General features: G+C 42.7%; 1 protein-coding gene across 5 annotated transcripts in view; it reads left to right on the top strand.

The window, feature by feature from the left end:
- Positions 1-11,226, top strand: part of B3GNT2 (UDP-GlcNAc:betaGal beta-1,3-N-acetylglucosaminyltransferase 2) — a 78,980-nt gene extending 67,754 nt beyond the window's left edge. For 4 of the 5 annotated variants that reach the window (XM_029593688.1, XM_029593685.1, XM_029593687.1 and 1 more), the window contains one exon: positions 7,612-11,226. In XM_029593688.1, the coding sequence (XP_029449548.1) occupies positions 7,621-8,814 (1,194 nt within the window). In that variant the 5' untranslated portion in view covers positions 7,612-7,620 and the 3' untranslated portion in view covers positions 8,815-11,226. Of the gene's footprint in view, positions 1-4,945; positions 5,380-7,611 lie in introns of those variants that run through there. The other variant, XM_029593689.1, reaches the window with a different exon arrangement.
- The last annotated feature ends 7,112 nt before the right edge of the window (positions 11,227-18,338 follow it).

Genomic DNA, 18,338 nt, shown 5'->3' with positions numbered 1-18,338 from the left:
TTACAAGGTAAGCAATTTATCCTGACCTTTATTCTACCTACTTTTTAGAGGTCACCTATCCTGAGAGAACAATTCCAAATATGAACAATTTTCATTTGAAGTGTCTTTCCTCCCCACAAGGAAAACACCTCTCCAGACTGCCTGTTTCTTTCCTCCTTTGACTTGTAAGGTGCTAATTTAGATGTTAGAGGGTCTGTCCAGAATTGGCAGGGGATCTTGTCTTCCTTTTTGATTTTCTTCCCTGCAGAGGAAAAACTTGTTTGATCTCTGTAGACCCCACTCCCTACTTCTTTATTCTCCTATCCCCATCCACAGATTGTTCACTATATAAGGTGAATTTCCGCAAGTTAGGACTTTTTATTTTATATTCTGCCTTTTGGCATTTCAAAGCAGATTACATTCAGGTACTGTTGGTATTTCCCTTGACTGCCTATCCACATTCTTATCTCATAGAGGGAGAATGATTGATTATATTGCTCCAGCATATCTTAGCATTTTCCTGTCAAGTTCCAACAAGCAGCTAGCCACATCTTGAAGTTGCTGGACCCCAGCCCTTGATTGCATCCCTTTCCCATATTTCATGGCTCTAAACATTCTCCTATACTCCTCCTTGGTTAACCCCACCCAATCTTCTATTACTATTTTAATTGCCGCCTAATCTCCTGCCTACTCTGGACTTAATGCCTATAAGCAGCCTGACCTTCCCCAGTTAAAAATGAGACCACCTCACAGCGCATTGATCTTGAGGTACCCTACTACCGGTATACCAACCACCCACCCAAATGACCAAACATGTGTGCTCATTTTAGGCAGGCTCGTCTGTATCTGGTAGCCCTTCAAATGGAGTTAACTCCTATAGTCCTTTGTGGTGGTCCATGTTCTCTTGGGGCTTCAGTGCCTTTGGCTTGTTCCTCCAGAAATTGAAACAAGAGTTGCTATTTTTCCTGTTCCAAAAGTTCTCGCAGCATATTGCATGTTCTACCATCCACTTTGCCATATGTGATTTCATCTTGTCCCTGAAATAAGAAGAAAACAGCCCACATAGTGTGGTACCACGCATAAACTCACCCTCCCAACTCTTCTTCTCCCACGACTCGTGCTGCTGGATACACACCTGGAATTTAATCCTCAAAATAGATAAGGTACCCTTACCTCTGTGGTTCTGGAGAATCACCTTGCCAGTGGTCCAGATGGTCCTTGTTATATGGATCCCTCATGCTGGGCTACACCAATTGTAGCCCCTCTGCCTCGCCCACGCTATCTTAAAAGACCTCTCTCTTTCCCTGATATGGTTAGACAGGACATCTAGTCTCTTGTCTGGCAACAAGATTTAGAGAAGGTATAATACACAGTTACAGGGTTCTTTCCATTTTAGCTCTTTTAAATGCCAGTAAACAATTATCACTGCAGCATAGGCTTTACTTGGTAGCCCTTTCTGTACAGCTCTCCAAAAACCTTTTATGTGCAAGCAGCCAATTAGCAGCACAGGCTTTACTTTGTAGTCCTTTTCTGGCAAACCCTAGTTGGGTCTGCCAGTTTTCCACCCACCCTCCTATAAGCTTGTTTGTTTTTTTAGTCACAATACTGCTATTCCCTGTTCCTCCAAGGTTCCTTTCTTTCACAGATTATGCAAGAAAATGCAGCAGTTGGGACCATGCAATTTGACAAGCTGTTTTTACCTTGAAAGGTTGGCTTCTATTTGCTCTCTGCTGCTGTTCTCTCCTGCTTTATGCTTCCTAGGTGTGGTCTTCTTTTTCTTTTTTTTTTTTTTTTCTTTCACTCTGAATTGGCCCATTCATTAACTGCTCATTTGGAGTTAATTGGGAATCTTCCCTTCCTCCCTATTCTTGGAGAATCTCCTTCAGGACCCTTTGGCATTTTGGGAATTGTAGCTTCCCCCTTTTTTCTTTTTTTTTTCTCCTACCTGACTTGGAGGCGTCCCACAGCCAGTCTTCATTTTTCTGGGGCTTACAGGAGTTTTCCTGCTCTCTTCCTGATGGAATATAGATTCATCACTATCTCTAAAAATGTATAGAGTAGAGTATGCCTGAAACTAATTCCTAGGTCACAGAAGCCCATAGAGGTTGGGACCTGTAAGCATAAGCTTAGTCCCCCATGCTCACTGCAGTATAAAATTGCCTCACTGGATGAGGGAGGGAGAGGTTTGGAGGTCCGGGGGAGGGGGTTACCTATCATTTGACACCGAGCACCTAGGTGTGGTGACAGCCGAAATCATTCACTGGAAACAGTGCAGCTTATTTTACTGGAATTGTTTTAGACTAGCATTTTGATATTTTAACTGTGTGTTTACTTTTTTGAAGGGGTTGATTCACTTAATTTAATGGTAAAAGGAGCCTATGGCGCATAGCTATTCAGGAAGGTTAGGTGAAATATTTTAAATGCTATTCAAAGGTTGAGAAGATACCAAAAAGTAGAAACTGGACAATGATGCATTCAGGGCCTGGCTGGCTCCAAGGCATGGCAATCATTATCAGCCTCATTACAATATGCATGAATCCTCCTTTGAAATGCAGCAAGTAATTGCCAATCTGTAATCTACAGTCTATTCAAAATTTGCCTCATGACTACTGTCTTCAGTCTAGAGGAATAATTGCAGTTAACCCTTTGACCTCTGCAAGATACATTATGCAAGCCAAATTTTGAATATATTGCTGTGGACTTTGAAGCCTGCCTTTTTGTTTTTCAACAAAGTAGTTGGCCCTATTCAAAGCATGTTGCTACATTATTTATACAGAAAGGGAAGCTAAGTGTTTCAGACAATTTGTATTGAATTTTCATTCCCTGATGTCAGACTACTAGGCATTGTGACCAAAAGCGTTTTAGCTCAACTCAATGACCTAAGGAAATTTGTGTGTTCCTTTCACAAATGAACTGGTGTTCCGTTTTCAGAAATGTTTGACGAGATTTTGTATACTGTTTTCAGTGCAATTGTTTGATGAAACATGCATTTTCACCTTTCCCATTTTCCTATAAACAGATGATTGAGCTTGAGAAGCTTGCTTCTGAATAATATATGAATTAACTGGATTTTGTAGTCTGTTCTATACTATACTCATTTTGCCAGACAATAGGACTGTCATATTTAATGATATTGGGTAAGCTCTCAATTACATTTTATATAAATAGTGAATTTATTACATAGTAAAATGGCAGATAAAGACCAGAATGGTCCAGCTAGACTACTCAGCAATTTTAATTTATTTTTAGGGGCGAAGCAACTGCTGCTCTATGCAAGCCACTCCCAAGCCTAAATGTAAACTATAGGTGTAATAGAAATTATCCCATTACTTCATTTCAATCCTCTAACCAGCAGGGATTCTCTTTGTCCCACATTTTTTAATTCATTCCCATTGCTTTCACCACCTTTTCCAGGAGGGCATTCCATGCATCCACCACCCTTTCTGTGACTAAATATTTCCTTCGGAGCGCACGGTTAACCCTCGATTGGACGCACATTTGACACGCTAGCGTTTTACCCCTTATTCAGTAAGGGGCCGAAAACGCGCGTCCAATCCCCTGAACCTAATAGCACCTGCAACATGCAAATGCATGTTGAGGGTCCTATTAGGTATTCCCGCACGATTCAGAAAGTAAAATGTGCAGCCAAGCTGCACATTTTACTTTCAGAAATTAACGCCTACCCAAAGGTAGGCGCTAACTTCTTCAGGCACCGGGAAAGTGTACAGAAAAGCAGTAAAAACTGCTTTTCTGTGCACCCTCTGACTTAATATCATGGCGATATTAAGTCTGAGGTCCCGAAAGTTACCAAAGGGGGAAAAAAAAAAAAATTTGAAGGCGGCTCGCGGGTCAAAAACCGGACGCTCAATTTTGCTAGTGTCCGGTTTCCAAGCCCATGGCTGTCAGTGGGCTCGAGAACCGGCGTCGGCTGTCAAACCCGCTGACAGCCGCCGCTCCGGTCCAAAAGGAGGCGCTAGGGATGCGCTAGTGTCCCTAGCGCCTCCTTTTACCTGTTTTTACCGCTGGGCTTAATTTGCATACTGAATCGCGTGCACAGGAGAGTGGGCATTCGCCCACTCTCCCGCGGACTTTACTGTATCGGCCCGAAAGTGAGGCAAATTCTTTCCAAAGCTTGAGAAACAATGGTGGCTGGTTTGGGGAAACTTGTATTGCAGCTACCCATGCTATACCTGTTGATAAATGAGGCTTAAGGTGTCTGACATAGAAACCCAAAGCCTTCATTTATACACAGCAGGTATAGCATGGGCAGTAGCAATGCAAAACAAGTTCTTCTGTCTTCATTAAGACCAGTCCTCCTAAACTATAGCGAGTGCTAGCCTCCATAGTCAAACTTCCAACTAACCCCACACCATATACTACTTCTTCTTCACCCTCTCCCTTAAATATCCATTCCTTATAGTCAAAGTAGGAGCCTTGTCCTCTTTAATGTTAATGTACCTTGCCAGTATGCATTTACATATTCTCAACCTCATTCTGAACTATATAATTGTCTTATAGATTCGCTCCCTCATTATGTATGATTCGCTCCCTCATAATGAGGGAACTCTTTTCCTCATTATGAGGGAGCGAGTTCCCTCACCTTGGAACTCGCTCCCTCCGGACCTCCGACAAGAACCCTGCCTCTTAGATTTCAAAAAGAAGCTAAAGACTTGGCTATTTAGCCAAGCGTTCCCTGAGAGCTAAGAGCTGATGAATCGAGCCTTACAGCAGCTGGCCCACCAATCCCATTGTAAATATGTTTTGATTTGTACTTTATTTTAACTAATCATGTTTTGAATTGCATTCCACTTGTTCTCTGTAAGTTTAATTTCAACCTTGTTTCAATGTATCCGCCCCTGAGGCGACAGTTCAGTTCTCTGTAAACCGGTGCGATATGTATTCTATACAGGATCATCGATATATAAAAATTAAAAATAAAGTATACAGTACATATTTATTTAACATTTCTTCTTGTAATACGCCTTGTGCCTTATTTTTGGAAAACATGGAATATTAAGCATATACAGATAGATTATGCAGTCATTTAAAATGATTTGGAAAACAGATACTTGTTTGTCATTTCTCTTATGAAATGAAACACTGTTTCATTAACATTCACTAAGTGTCTCCCTCAATCGCCACCACCATACTCCACCCCTGACCCTTATTCTTCATAGCTATATAGTATTTTTGTTCCCTTTGCTGAACCTGTCTACAGTGGTGCCAGCTAGTTCCAAATTATAATGGTTTGTTGTGTTGTAGGCATGTCAACATGGATCTAGTCTGAAACCACCAGTTCACCTAAAGTAGAGGATAGGGCATTTCAACTGGCCTGAGTAATAATAGGAATGGGTATAGTGAGACCAGTCCTCTATCTGCTGCTGGAACTGCATGAAGATGGTAAGAGCCATGCAGCACTTGTTTTGTCCATCTCCATCTTTTGAGTTACAACAGCCGGAATGTTCTCCTTTATTTATTTGCCTGTGTATTTGTAATCTGATGTCTCCACAATGATATGGTACCTAGAGCATGCTGGGACCTAGAAGAAAATGACTGAATGCAGGATTCAAAAATGGAAATTTCTTTGCTTAAATAACTGAAAACTGATGGCCATTATGTTGAGGCCTAGAATATTTGGGTAGTTTCTAGTTGGTAATGTTTCCGTTTTTAATACAAAAGAGAAGTGAAACATAACTGATGACAAATGGACTTTGTAGTCTTTCTAATCAGCTCATTTTCTGTATACCCTGCAATATCACAGACCCTACTTGTTTTGTCCTCCTTTTCTTATGACCAGGATATTCTATTCTTGTCCCATGCTCTTTAACCAATAAAATTTTATTTCTTAAGAGGACAAGCAGGATGGTAGTTCTCACACATGGGTGACATCAGATGGAGCCTGACGTGAAAAACTTTTAGGCACACTGAACATGCCAGCATGTCTTATACCACACATCCACGTGGGGTCCCTCTTCAGTCTCTTCCCTCCCCCCCCCCCCCCCCCCCCCCCCCCCCTATAGAACTATGAGCCTTGCAGTTTGAGTTCTAAAAAGCTTTTGCCTGGTGGAAAACTTTGTTTTTCACATTTCTTCAGGTGTGTCACCTGGTCCCTCTCGATGCCTCTGCTTGGGGGCATCACATCGGGGGTTGCTGCTTATGTGCCCAGATGATCCCAAAGAGAGACAACTATGATTTGACAAGATGGATCAGCTTTTCGGGTCGAAGTCTGCACCATCGGCATTGAAGGACCTCTGAGTCGCACCGATGGACACCAGACCATTGACATCGGCTGAACCATCAGTTCCGTCGAAGTCGCCAGTGGCACAGGAGACTAACCATAGTCTATCTCCTTTGGTCCGAGGATTCTGGGTTTGTCGTCCTCTGCAACAGGAAGGCCCAGGCCAAGCATCAAGGGAAGCCTAAGAAGTACCGGCATGGGTCCCCATTGATGCACGGGGATGCACTGGCTCCTACCGTGATCCCCCAAAGGGGACCCAATGTTGAGCGCCCATCCTCCATCGATACCCGGGGTCTGCGACGGTCTCCACTGGTCCTGTGCCAGCCACTGATCCTCCCCCCCCCCCCCCCCCCTTCACAGTTCTAAGGAAGATCTGACCACCCCTCCTTCCTCCCAGGTGCTACAGGGCTTCAGTCCCGTGGTATCGATTGCATCAGAGCTGGTACCACTTCTGGAGAAGTTCAGTGTGCTTATCGGTGCGTTGCCGACCCAGCTAGCATCAGTTCCCAGGATGGCACCAATGCCCAGCAGGGCACAGAGGCCAACTTCTATCAGTACAGTGGTAGTCACAATGTCCTCTGAGGAAGTTCTACCAAGGTCACAGGAGACGCTGAGGCCTATAGTCCGTCCCCCCCCCGTCCCCCCCCATCCAGTTCCATCAGTGCCTGTAGCTCTGGATGTAGGCAGAGCACCCAGGGCCCCCACCTCCTGTGGCATTCAGTGAGGATGAGGGTCCCTATGACCCCTGGGGGATGATCAGTCGTCCTCAAATGTTTTCCATAGACATTATTAAGCACCTGATATCTTATAGTGTTGCTTTACTGATATACTGTGATCTGATTTTTTTTTTTTTCTTCAGTTCCACTACTACCAGTAGAATTACATTGTTAAAACTATATGCAGCCTCACAGGTGCCTTTTGATGCTTGGTCCCATAGCCCTTGAGATACAGGGCCTATGTAGAAACTGAACTCAGCTTGCCAGTTTACTTAATTGACTTGACCACTAAAAATATATTCAAGTGGATTGCAACTTGGTCGCCTCCATAGCAGTATACAAAGTTTAAGCCACCAGAAGTTTCTGTAGTACCAAATTATTTTATAAGTTAAAAGTAGATGTAAATTTAGTAAATACTTTGGTAAAATGTAATTTGGTACTACTTTTTGCTTACTTTTCTAAGAGTACTTCAGGTATTTCACTTCATGTCCTATTACTTTGTTCTTTAACTTCTTTTGTATATGCTTAGGTATATTTGGCCAGTTATGGAAAATACATGGTTTATCACATTTCTGTTGTGAGTAAAAGCCCCTTGCTGCATTTTTAGTGTTTATTCATATTGATAGCTTTCCTGCAAGATTTATGTTATTTCTAACAATTTTTTTTCCTTTTGTTTAGGTATGAGAAATGAGTGTTGGACGCAGAAGATTAAAATTGCTGCTAATTCTAATGATGGTAAATTTCTTTATTTATGTCATTGTGGAGGTCTCGAGAGGTGATGGTCGAGACAAAAATGAAAAAGGACGAGTTATAATGCCCCAGGGCAAATTCTGGAGGAAATACACTCCATTGGCTGCTTATTGGAATAGACATCAACAGAAGCTGGAAAGCTTATACAATCCTATTTTGACTTTATTATCCAACATGACTGTTGAAGAGAATTTGGTTAACAATACTAGTCTTTTGAACATTTGTGATATGGATACTACAGTAATTTCTGAGATAAAAGATTTTGAAAACTTGCCAACCAGATTTAAAGACTTCCTATTCTACCTGAGATGTAGGAATTATTCATTATTGGTGGACCAGCAAAATAAATGCCAGCAAAAACCTTTTCTGTTGCTTGCAATCAAGTCACTAACACCACATTTTGATAGAAGACAAGCAATTAGGGAATCGTGGGGACAAGAACTGAAAGTTGGTGACCTATCTGTTGTGAGGGTATTTTTGCTGGGGCAGACTCCTTCGGAGGATAACTTCCCTGACCTTTCAGACATGTTGAGATATGAGAGTGAAACCCATCAAGACCTTCTTCTTTGGAATTACAGGGACACATTCTTCAACTTAACACTGAAGGAGGTACTATTCCTTAAGTGGGTTAGCCATTCCTGTGCAGATGTCCAGTTTATTTTTAAAGGAGATGATGATGTCTTTGTAAATACCCATCAGATCCTGGATTACTTGAAGAGTTTAACAAAGGATAAAGCCAAAGATTTATTTATAGGTGATGTGATCAAAGATGCTGGACCTCATAGAGACAAAAAACTGAAGTACTATATCCCAGAAAGTATATATACAGGATCTTACCCTCCATACGCAGGGGGTGGAGGATTTCTTTATTCTGGCAATCTAGCATTGCGACTGTACAAAATAACTGACCAGGTCCTCTTGTATCCTATTGATGATGTTTATACAGGAATGTGCCTTCAGAAACTTGGGCTTGCTCCAGAAAAACATAAAGGTTTCAAAACATTTGACATAGAAGAGAAACAGAAAAACAACATTTGTTCTTATACAAACTTAATGCTAGTGCATAGCAGAAAACCTCAAGAAATGATTAAAATTTGGTCACAGTTGCAAGATCCACATTTAAACTGTTAAAAGATCTAAAGTGTATTTATCAAAAGCTATGTATTTTTTCCTCTTGATAAACCTGGCAGATTGTACAACATTTTCTCCAAAGACTCTTCCTATTTATGATTGGAATTCCCTTGATAAAACATTGCAACTTCCTCTGTATGTATTTTCTCTCTTCCTAATCTGTCATTTGCAATATCTCATATTGTTAATCTGAGTTGGCTACAGACTGTCATGTGTTACTTCAAAAATCTGCATTCGTACAATGGTACTTTTATTGAGATTATAGCATGATGTGACCTGTTCTTCATTAGAGGCCTTGCTTCCTCACATATACAGTCTAAAATGAGGTTTTAAAATGTGATTCATCTTCTGGTGTCTGAAGTTAATAAATCCCATCACCATATTCTATTATATTTTTGAGTTCTGGTAATGGGAGCGCTAGTGTGAGTTACCTGGCTTAATGAAATATAAATTTTACTATGTTACATAGGATGTTTAAAAAAAGAAAAAAAAACCTGAAAATAGTATTTATCACTCAGATTAAGTCATGTTTAATTAGCATTGGTGAATTAAAGATGCCACATGAAAGAATGCAGTTTTGTTGAAGTCACACTGTGACGTTTGAAGCAAAGATCAAACTTTGAAATGCTGAAATGTATATTAATGCTCAGGAATAGCTTATGCTGAAAATCTGCTCCTAATGCAGTGGAATGGACTATGTGAAACATGATTCTACTGGCTGGCAAATGTCAAATCAGCACAGTGAGGGCATTTCCCCAAGCCATTTTCCTTTTCTGTTTGTATACCTTTTTTTTTTTTTTTTCTTTTTTTTTCTACTGAAACAAATGTTGCAGCAAGATTGAGGGAAATATTTTTCTCCTGGTCTGATTTTTAAAAAGGCTAAAATTGGAAGGCAGGTAAACAATTAGGCATCAAGAAAATTCAAGGCAGTAGAGTAGACTCATTTCTTGCGTGGGGGTTTTTTTTTTGTTTTGTTTAACTCCTCAGTGATTTGGAAGGCAGTCAATAGTTGGTATTGCTCAAAGCACTCATTTGGTGGCCTGATTCCTAACAGTTTAAGAAGAATTCAGAGAAAGCAAGACACGCTAAGTATATTACCTAGGTTTTCTTCATTTTGTTAGTTGCTTAATTAATGTTTTAAGGAAAGATAAGAGACCTTAAGTAGATGAGGCAGATATTTTAAAGAGTAGGTGGCACTTGATATTTTCTTTATATAGGTCATTTGTCTTGTTGGGTACTTTAGCCCATTGGCCACTAAGAGACTGTTCTACCTGTCTTTTTTCCCAAGGCCTCTGTGGCTAAAAGTTAAATACGCCTGTTGTCAAAGCCATTAATATTGGTTATTTGACAGCCATTTGCTTTCAAGTTATGCTACCTCATCTTCATGACCTACCTAAATTCTAGCAGCTTAAGAATCCAGAGAGCTACAGTTGTTACTGAGATTAAGTGCACATCTTGGAAAGCTTACTCCAAAGCATACACTGACAAGTGCATCACCACTTTTTTGTCTTTGGGCCTCCTATAATTTTGTTCTCTGCTGTGGCTAACTCTCAGTTAACTTTTACTTTTGCAGGAACCTTTGCACACTTTCTCTTCCCCTCTCGCCATGCGTAGGCATTCTCTGGTTAACTGAAACAAACCTATTATGAAAAGATCTTGAATAGTTGTGAATCTGGGGGGTGATGCCATTGATTTTGTCCTCTCTGTAGTCCTAAGCAATCTGGTTATCTTTATCCATTAATTTTTTGGAAGACAGCTTACCTTAGGAGTTGACTTCTGCCTCCTCCACTGCCACTTTTTTTTTATTTGACTAATAGCACTCATGATGGTAGACCTTTTTTTTCCTTCTCACAAGGAGGCCAGAAAAAGCTAGTACCACAATATTTGCAGCCCTGCCTGTCGTAAAAGCCATAGGAGTTACAGGATCATTTCCAAACCCTGGTCTCCCATGTAAGGATGCTGTCAGCCACTGGGACCTTCAAGTCACACCCATACATTTCTGTTTATCAATAAAGACCTTCATTTACATATGACTTGTAAAATCTGGGTTCCACTCATTTCTAGAGATTTGAACAGAAAGCTAAAAATATGCTGTTCACCATCAATAATAGGTTTTTAAATATTTTTTTGTGGTAATTTAAATACTCTTCTTACCTGAATTTTTCTTTCTTGCCATATTTTCACTCTGTATAATTCATAATATTGACTGCTTCCTGTGAATCTATGTAGAAGTGCCTGTGTGTTTTTATTTATTGAGATGGAAGACCAAAACAGTTTCTTGAATAACTTGTGCAGCATTTTATTTTGTACAGTGTTAAAATATTGAAAACATTTTAAATCTGCTGTAATTTAAATTGACATATGTTTAATAAAGTTAACCGTTATTTTTTAATTAAAGTTACCAAAACTTGATTTAACTATTTTGTGCCTGTTATATTTAAAGACTGGGTTTAAAATGAAAACATTCTTTAAACTTTTTCTCTGTTTTATGAGAATTTTAATTTTCCAGGCTATAAGATGAAATTCAGGTATATTATAAGGAGTCAACAGACAAAACAAAAGCAGATGCCAAGACGTGGCATAACAAGTCAAACTGAACTTTATCCTTAAAGATATCCATCAGAACTTTAGATTTATTACTGGTTATCTTTCTCTTCATGTGTATGATTGTGTCGTCACCTTTACAACGGCTGCCAGAATACTATAAAAAGTGATGCGAAAGCCTTCAGATGTGCATGTGGGGGGAAGGATGGACACCCAGTCTCTGTTCATTGGCCATGTGAAGTGTCTGTGTGTCTGTCTGGTGGGAGGGGGTTTCTAAAGAAGAAATGCTCTGGCTTGAGTACTGTCTTTCATCTTCAAGGTGATAAACACTGGACACATGCTAACATACACAAAAAGAAATTGAATTAGTACAAGCTTGAAACTTGTGAGCAGTAGTATTAACCATCAAAGCTTCAACAGAGTCTACTACTTATTTGCATATTCAAAATATAATCTTCCTCTCACCTCATGGTTGAAGCAATAAAAAGAGCTGGGCCTAGTGGCTTTGAATTCCTTAAAAGCTTCCATTTAGGAAATATATAAATAATAATGAAAAGAGGTCGCCAGGGGGAATGGGATGGCTTACTCCTAACCCTTAATGAAAAACCTTTATGCAAGTCTCTTACAGTTCTCAAACATAAATGAGAAAATGTTTTTTTTGGCAAAATACTTTATTGAAAGCAGTAGTGTGTACACATAACAGCTATATTTCAAGTAATGCAAAGTAATTGTGGAAGCATATTTCAAATACCAGAAAACAGCCAGCAAATAACTGTCCACAAAAATAACCATGTGTTTCAACTCTATGAAATATATATCTTATCAGCCATTAGGTTTGCATGTTTTATTACACAGTATCCATTATAAATCATTCCAAGGGTTACTGTTTTGTCTGAAAAATCCATATCCTGTATACACATTTACAAATTGCTTCAGTAGGCTCCAGGACAGAAACCTTTCTTTTTTTTTTAATTCTTTATTTATTGCTTTCATCTTTAATACAATAAACAAACTTACATTGGAAAATTGTCTTGAATGTCAGAATTAAATACATATCAAATTACAATTTCTTGAAACATCTTTATCTTTCATCTTTCATTCAAGATATTTTAAGGAAATAAAGTGGATACTTCAAAATATTGAACGGTAATAAGGATAAAAAAGACATAACAGTGAAAATATACATCTGTCTAAGACCTAATTTTATCTTGCTGGTCATTAATCACGAGGAGATCTTTGAGACCCTGTGGATCATGGAATACATAGATTTTCCCTTCCAATTTAATAATGCATTTACAGGGATACTTCAATGTAAAATTCCCCCCTTTTTCTTGCACTGTTTTCCTATATTGTAGGAAGTTCCTCCTACGAATTTGGGTATTTTTAACAAGATCTGGGAAAACCCACACCTTTTGACCGTAAAAAGTTAGGAGTCTATTACGAAAGAAAAATCTCATTGTGTTGTCCCTATCTGAAGCAAAAGCAAATTGCACTAAAAGGGTTTCCCTTGTTTTTATTTCAATATCCTCCTGAGATTTTTGTAGGAGGTCAGATAAATCTATGGAATTTTCCCCAACTTCTATCTCGTGAGAAGAGTGGACGTTTACCTTCATTGCAGCTGCTTGAGCCCGAGGGTAGGAGAGTGCTGCCCGAACGGAGCCTGAAACCATCTGCAGCTGTGATTTTTTCCTGTTGACGCCGGAGGGGCATGTACTAGGGGCGAACCCGGAAGTCCTGCCTACTTAAGAGAACCTATAGCGGCGCGCAGACGACGCCGGCGCGCTGCTTAAGCCGCGCGCGCTAAAGGGGCGCACTGTCGAGAAGGACTTTGCCGGACTTCGCCGAGATTCGCCGGGATAAGCTAACCTAGTTGTATTGGACATATTTCCTGCTTTATTGGCTACGGATATAAATCCCTGGTACAACGGCGCGCCTCCAGGTAGGACTGAATTTATTCTATCTCTCCCCACGATCTCCAAAGTGGATCCTTCTTAAGTAAACATACATCGAACCTCCAACACAAGTTTGTCCCTGATTAGATTCCTGGTTTACTATCGTTTAAAATGCCACACACGAAAAGGAAGGCGAAAATAAAGCCTTCAAGTGATGTGGCTGATACTTTTACTGGACAAAAAACTGTGCTGGATTGGTTAGACCCATTGAATACCCCGGTAGGGCAGGCCGCTGGAGGGATAGCACTGGAACGGAGTACTACCTCCTTGGCCACTGAAATATCATTGAGCCCTGGGGCGCCGGTTCCTCCATCTCCACCTGGGAAAGGGGAAGGATTCTCCCCAGAAAACCCGAGTGGTTTATCAGAGGAAAATGTGAGCTCTGTGGATTTTAGAGAGGGATTGGAAAAACAAATTGAGAAAATGAACCCCATTGACCAGGAAAAACGTGACGAAAAATCAATGGAAATGTTGGAAAACTTTACACAAATTCCGAGGGAATTTAGTACGCCAAGAAATGTTGACCCTATCAATAGCAATAAAGAAAAGATTGAAGTGATAATTAAAATGGATACTTTACCAAGTAAACCTGTAAATGTAACATTAGAGAGCTTATGGAATTACATGGAAAAGTTAGATGTTTCTTTAAATAAATTGACGGAAGTAGCTATTAAAACTTCTAACTCACTAGCTCAACATACAACAGAGCTGGGAAAACAAAGAGAAGAAATGAAAGTCATGGATAAAAGGATACTCCAGGTTGAAAAAATTCAATGTCATCAGATGGTAAAGGAGAATGAAGTAGATTTAAGACTGGAAAACTTAGAAAATACAGTTAGATCTTTAAATTTAAGAATTAATAATTTCCCAGTGATAAGAAAAATGGATCCTATTGAGTTGTTTAAGAGCTACTTAAATCAAGTTTTAAAAATATCTGAGAAATGTATGCCAGTAATTGTAAAGGCTTTCTATTTGGGAGTAAGGAAAAAAGAATGTGATTTAGAACATCAAGTTAAAAATGGTAAAGAGACAGAAACCTTTCTAACTTGTATTTCATTGTAGGGAGGTAGGATCGTTATTACAATGTTTCTGCTGATGCTTACCATTTTTATAGCGCTACTAAACATATGCAGCTCTGTACAATGGTGGTGATTACCACCCCCTTGCTCGAGGAAGGTTATCAGAGTTCAAAAGTCCACCACTATCAGAAACTGCAGAAATTTTCCCTCTTATTTAAAGCACGGGATAGCGCTGCAGATTAGACAGAAGCTTTACACAGTCCCCCCCCAACACAGAACCATGTTTCGAAAATATGTGCCATCCCATGCTTTAAATAAAAGTAAACATTTCCTAGCATGTAGCAGATGGACTCAGGACCAATGGATATAGTGTACTCCTGATAGCAGTTGGAGACGGATCAGATTTCAATCTGATGTCAGCTCTAGTACATATACCCCTGCAGGAAGTGCAGCTCTTCAGTATTTTCCATCTCCATAGCAGTTAGGGACTACCTGCACGCTCTCACAGCGTTAGAGTAAATTTAACTGAGAGAACCCGAAACAAGAAGAAATTTTACCTCTATGGACGAGTCCCGCTCTCCGGCGGTGACACCCTCGGGTCCCTCCCTCAGTTGAGAATTCCCGAGGTGATTTCCATGATCCCTTGGAGGTGAGCCTCGGTCCGGCGGCCAACCTTGGCGGGGCGGCCAATCGGGGTGCGGCTGCCTCTCAGCCGTGCCCGGAACCTCGAGCACGGTGGTGAAGGTATTCCCCCCCCGCAGCCAGAGACCACCCAGAACGAAACCGGGAAGCAACGAGACAAGGTAGAAATCTTCACACAGGTTGCCGACCAGGACTGGTGTCACTGGGTTGATCCGCCCTAGCAGGGCTAGGCCCCGGTTAGTTCCAAGGGTCCTCCCACGTGGAGACCCTCTGATGTGGTCGCCACCTTGTCCGCGTGGTCGCAGTCGCCTTTTGGCCCTGTTCGCCGCCTCAATCTGCACACAGATTACTTTTCGCACATCGCACGTTCAACTACCGTGCGCACAAGTTACGCGCATAACACGCTCACTGTGCCGGGCGCATATCTACGACTTGGGCGCACATCCTAAGCGCACACTAATTCCACGCATGTACAGTCGACGCACCGGAGCGCATAACAGATTTTACGCGCCTACATCTATGGCACCATTGGAAAAGGAGCTCAAGGCTCAGAGCCCCTGCCCAGCATGCTACATCAGAGCCGCACAACACGAAGAGGCCAACGCCCTGTGTATCCAGTGCGAGGAAGACCTGGGGGATCCAGCCCAGGGCCAGCCCCAGCCAAGACTGAGTGCTAGTGCCTCAATAAGTACCCCGGACCTAGCAAATCCCAGCAGGACCCTCCCTCAAATGGGGCCCCCCAGAGACACAGCACCTCCTAACTTGGACCCAGCGTCTATCTCCTGGGTGGAATTCTTCAAAGGCCTGCACACCTTCGTCCACATGCAGACGGCGCCTCCGATAACAGTCTTCACCAAAGGACCTTTACACCCCGGGCCCATCTAGGCCCACAGAAGTGAATCCACTGCCCAGAAGCCCCACCTATGTTGACACGGACAACTCTGAGGAGGAATCAGAGCCCCTGGAGGAGGGGGAATTCCCTCCGGGTACAGAGCCTCACCGGACCATGAGACGCTTCTTCACCAAGGACGAACTTCCAGACCTGGTCACCCACAGCCTGAAGGAGCTTGCTATCCCGGGCACAAGTGCCTTGGGGGAGCCCAAGACGAATACCCTGCTAGATGGACTCAGGCAGACCTCCCGCCATTTCCCTCTGTTACAAGCCATTCAACAGCTAATTGACCTGGAATGGATTGCTCCAGAGTCTACATTCAAAGGGGGACTGGCTATGGCAGCCATGTATCCTCTGGACCTGGCAGCCAAAGACCTTCTGACATGCCCAAAAGTGGATGCCATGGTCTGCACGGTCTCGAAGCACACTACTATCCCAATGGAGGGAGGTGCAGCCCTCAAAGATGCTCAAGACAGACATCTGGAATCCATCCTTAAACAGTCCTTTGATGTCGCCGCTATGTCCCTACAAATAGCGGCCTGCTGCACCGTGGTGACATGTGCCTGCCTATTACAGACCAAGAGCAATACTCCTGGGAAAGCCATGGAACCAGCAGTATTATTCCTCGTGGATGCTGCTTCCAATATGGTGTGCACTGCAGCTAGAGGAGTGTCATCAGCTGTGGCAGCCAGGAGACAACTCTGGTGCCGAAGCTGGTCGGCCGACGCATCTTCCAAAACAAAGACTCACAAGGATGCCCTTCAAGGGATCCCTCCTGTTCGGCAGTGAACTAGATAAACTGGCTAACAAATGGGGCGAGTCCCCACTGCTGCGGCTACCGGAGGACAGGAATAAGAGAAGCCAGCGACCCTTCCCCCCCGATCCTCGAGGGGCAGAGCTTCACAGCGCTTCAATCCATACAGAAACACTTATCAACCACCTCGTCCTACAGGCAGGAACAAGTCCTTTCGGAACAAGCACAACAAAAGGGGAACCAGCTCTGGTCCAGGCCCCAGCCATACCCCTCAATGAGAATCAGCCGACCCGTCCAAAGGCAGAAGCCATAGGGGACAGACTTACCCTATTCTACCAAAGATGGGTCGAGATAACTTAGGACAAGTGGGTCCTAACCATCATTCGAGAGGGGTACTACCTGGATTTCCTCCAGACAAGTTCATGGAATCCCCCTGCCAAGACCCCTCCAAGAGGGTGGCAGTGGAAACTACACTGACCAGATTTCTGGTCCTCAAGGCCGTAACCCCAGTACCTCCACAAGAAATAAATACTGGGCATTATTCCATTTATTTTATTGTCCCCCAAGAAAGAGGGGATGTTCATGCCCATCCTGGACCTCAAGTCAGTCAACAGTCACCTGAGGATTCCCCGCTTCCGCATGGAAACCCTACGCTCTGTAATAAAGGCGATACAACCGGGAGAGTTCCTCACATCCCTAGATCTGTCAGAAGCCTACCTACACGTTCCGATCCATCAAGAACATCAGCACTTCCTAATTTTCAAAATCCTGGACCTTCACTACCAGTTCCAGGCACTACCCTTCAGGTTAGCCACAGCACCCTGGACGTTCACCAAGATCATATTGGTGGTGGCGGCAACACTGAGAAAGGAAGGAATCCTCGTACACCCTTACCTAGACTATTGACTGATCAGGGCGAAATCCCCAGAGGAAAGCCACCAGGCAACCAACAGAGTCAAAACTCTACTGGAGAGCCTCGGATGGGTGGTCAACACAAACAAGAACTGTCTGCAGCCCTCACAGTCTCTGGAATACTTAGGAGTCCGATTCAGCACCAAAGAGGACAAGGTCATTCTGACACAGACAAGGAGATCAAAACTGAGGAACCAATTATAAGCCCTGCTGAGCGAACTTCACCCCACAGCATGGGATTACCTACAAGTCCTCGCTCTCATGGCATCCACACTGGAAGTAGTACCATGGGCTCGAGCTCACATGAGACCCCTACAGTGCTCACTTCTATCGCGATGGAATCCACTGTCCCAGAACTACACCGTACGTCTGCAGCTCCCAGGCAGAGTTCGGACCCAGCTATGATGGTGGCTACAAGATGGCCACCTGAGCCAGGGAACAAGACTATCCTCACCAACCTGGATCTTGCTCACCATGGAAGCTAGCCTATGAGGGTGGGGAGCACACTGCGAAGAGCTAACTGCCCTAGGGCAGTGGATCGCAGAAGAGTCGGGATGGAACAGCAATCGCCTAGAAGCCCGGTCAGTCAGACTAGCCTGCTTACGGTTTGGTCACAGACTGAGACAAAGCGGTCAGAGTAATGTCTGACAATGCCACAACAGTGGCCTACATCAACCGTCAGGGAGGAACCAGAAGCCAACAGGTGTCTCTGGAAATAGACCCCCCTAATGTCGTGGGCGGAAATGAATCGCCAGGAGATCTCTGCCATCCACATCGCCGGGAAAGAGAACATCATGGCGGATTACTTC

This window comes from Rhinatrema bivittatum, chromosome 3 (genome assembly GCF_901001135.1).
Source record: "Rhinatrema bivittatum chromosome 3, aRhiBiv1.1, whole genome shotgun sequence".
In the NCBI taxonomy this organism is placed as follows: domain Eukaryota; kingdom Metazoa; phylum Chordata; class Amphibia; order Gymnophiona; family Rhinatrematidae; genus Rhinatrema; species Rhinatrema bivittatum.
This window is presented reverse-complemented; position numbering and strand designations above follow the sequence as displayed.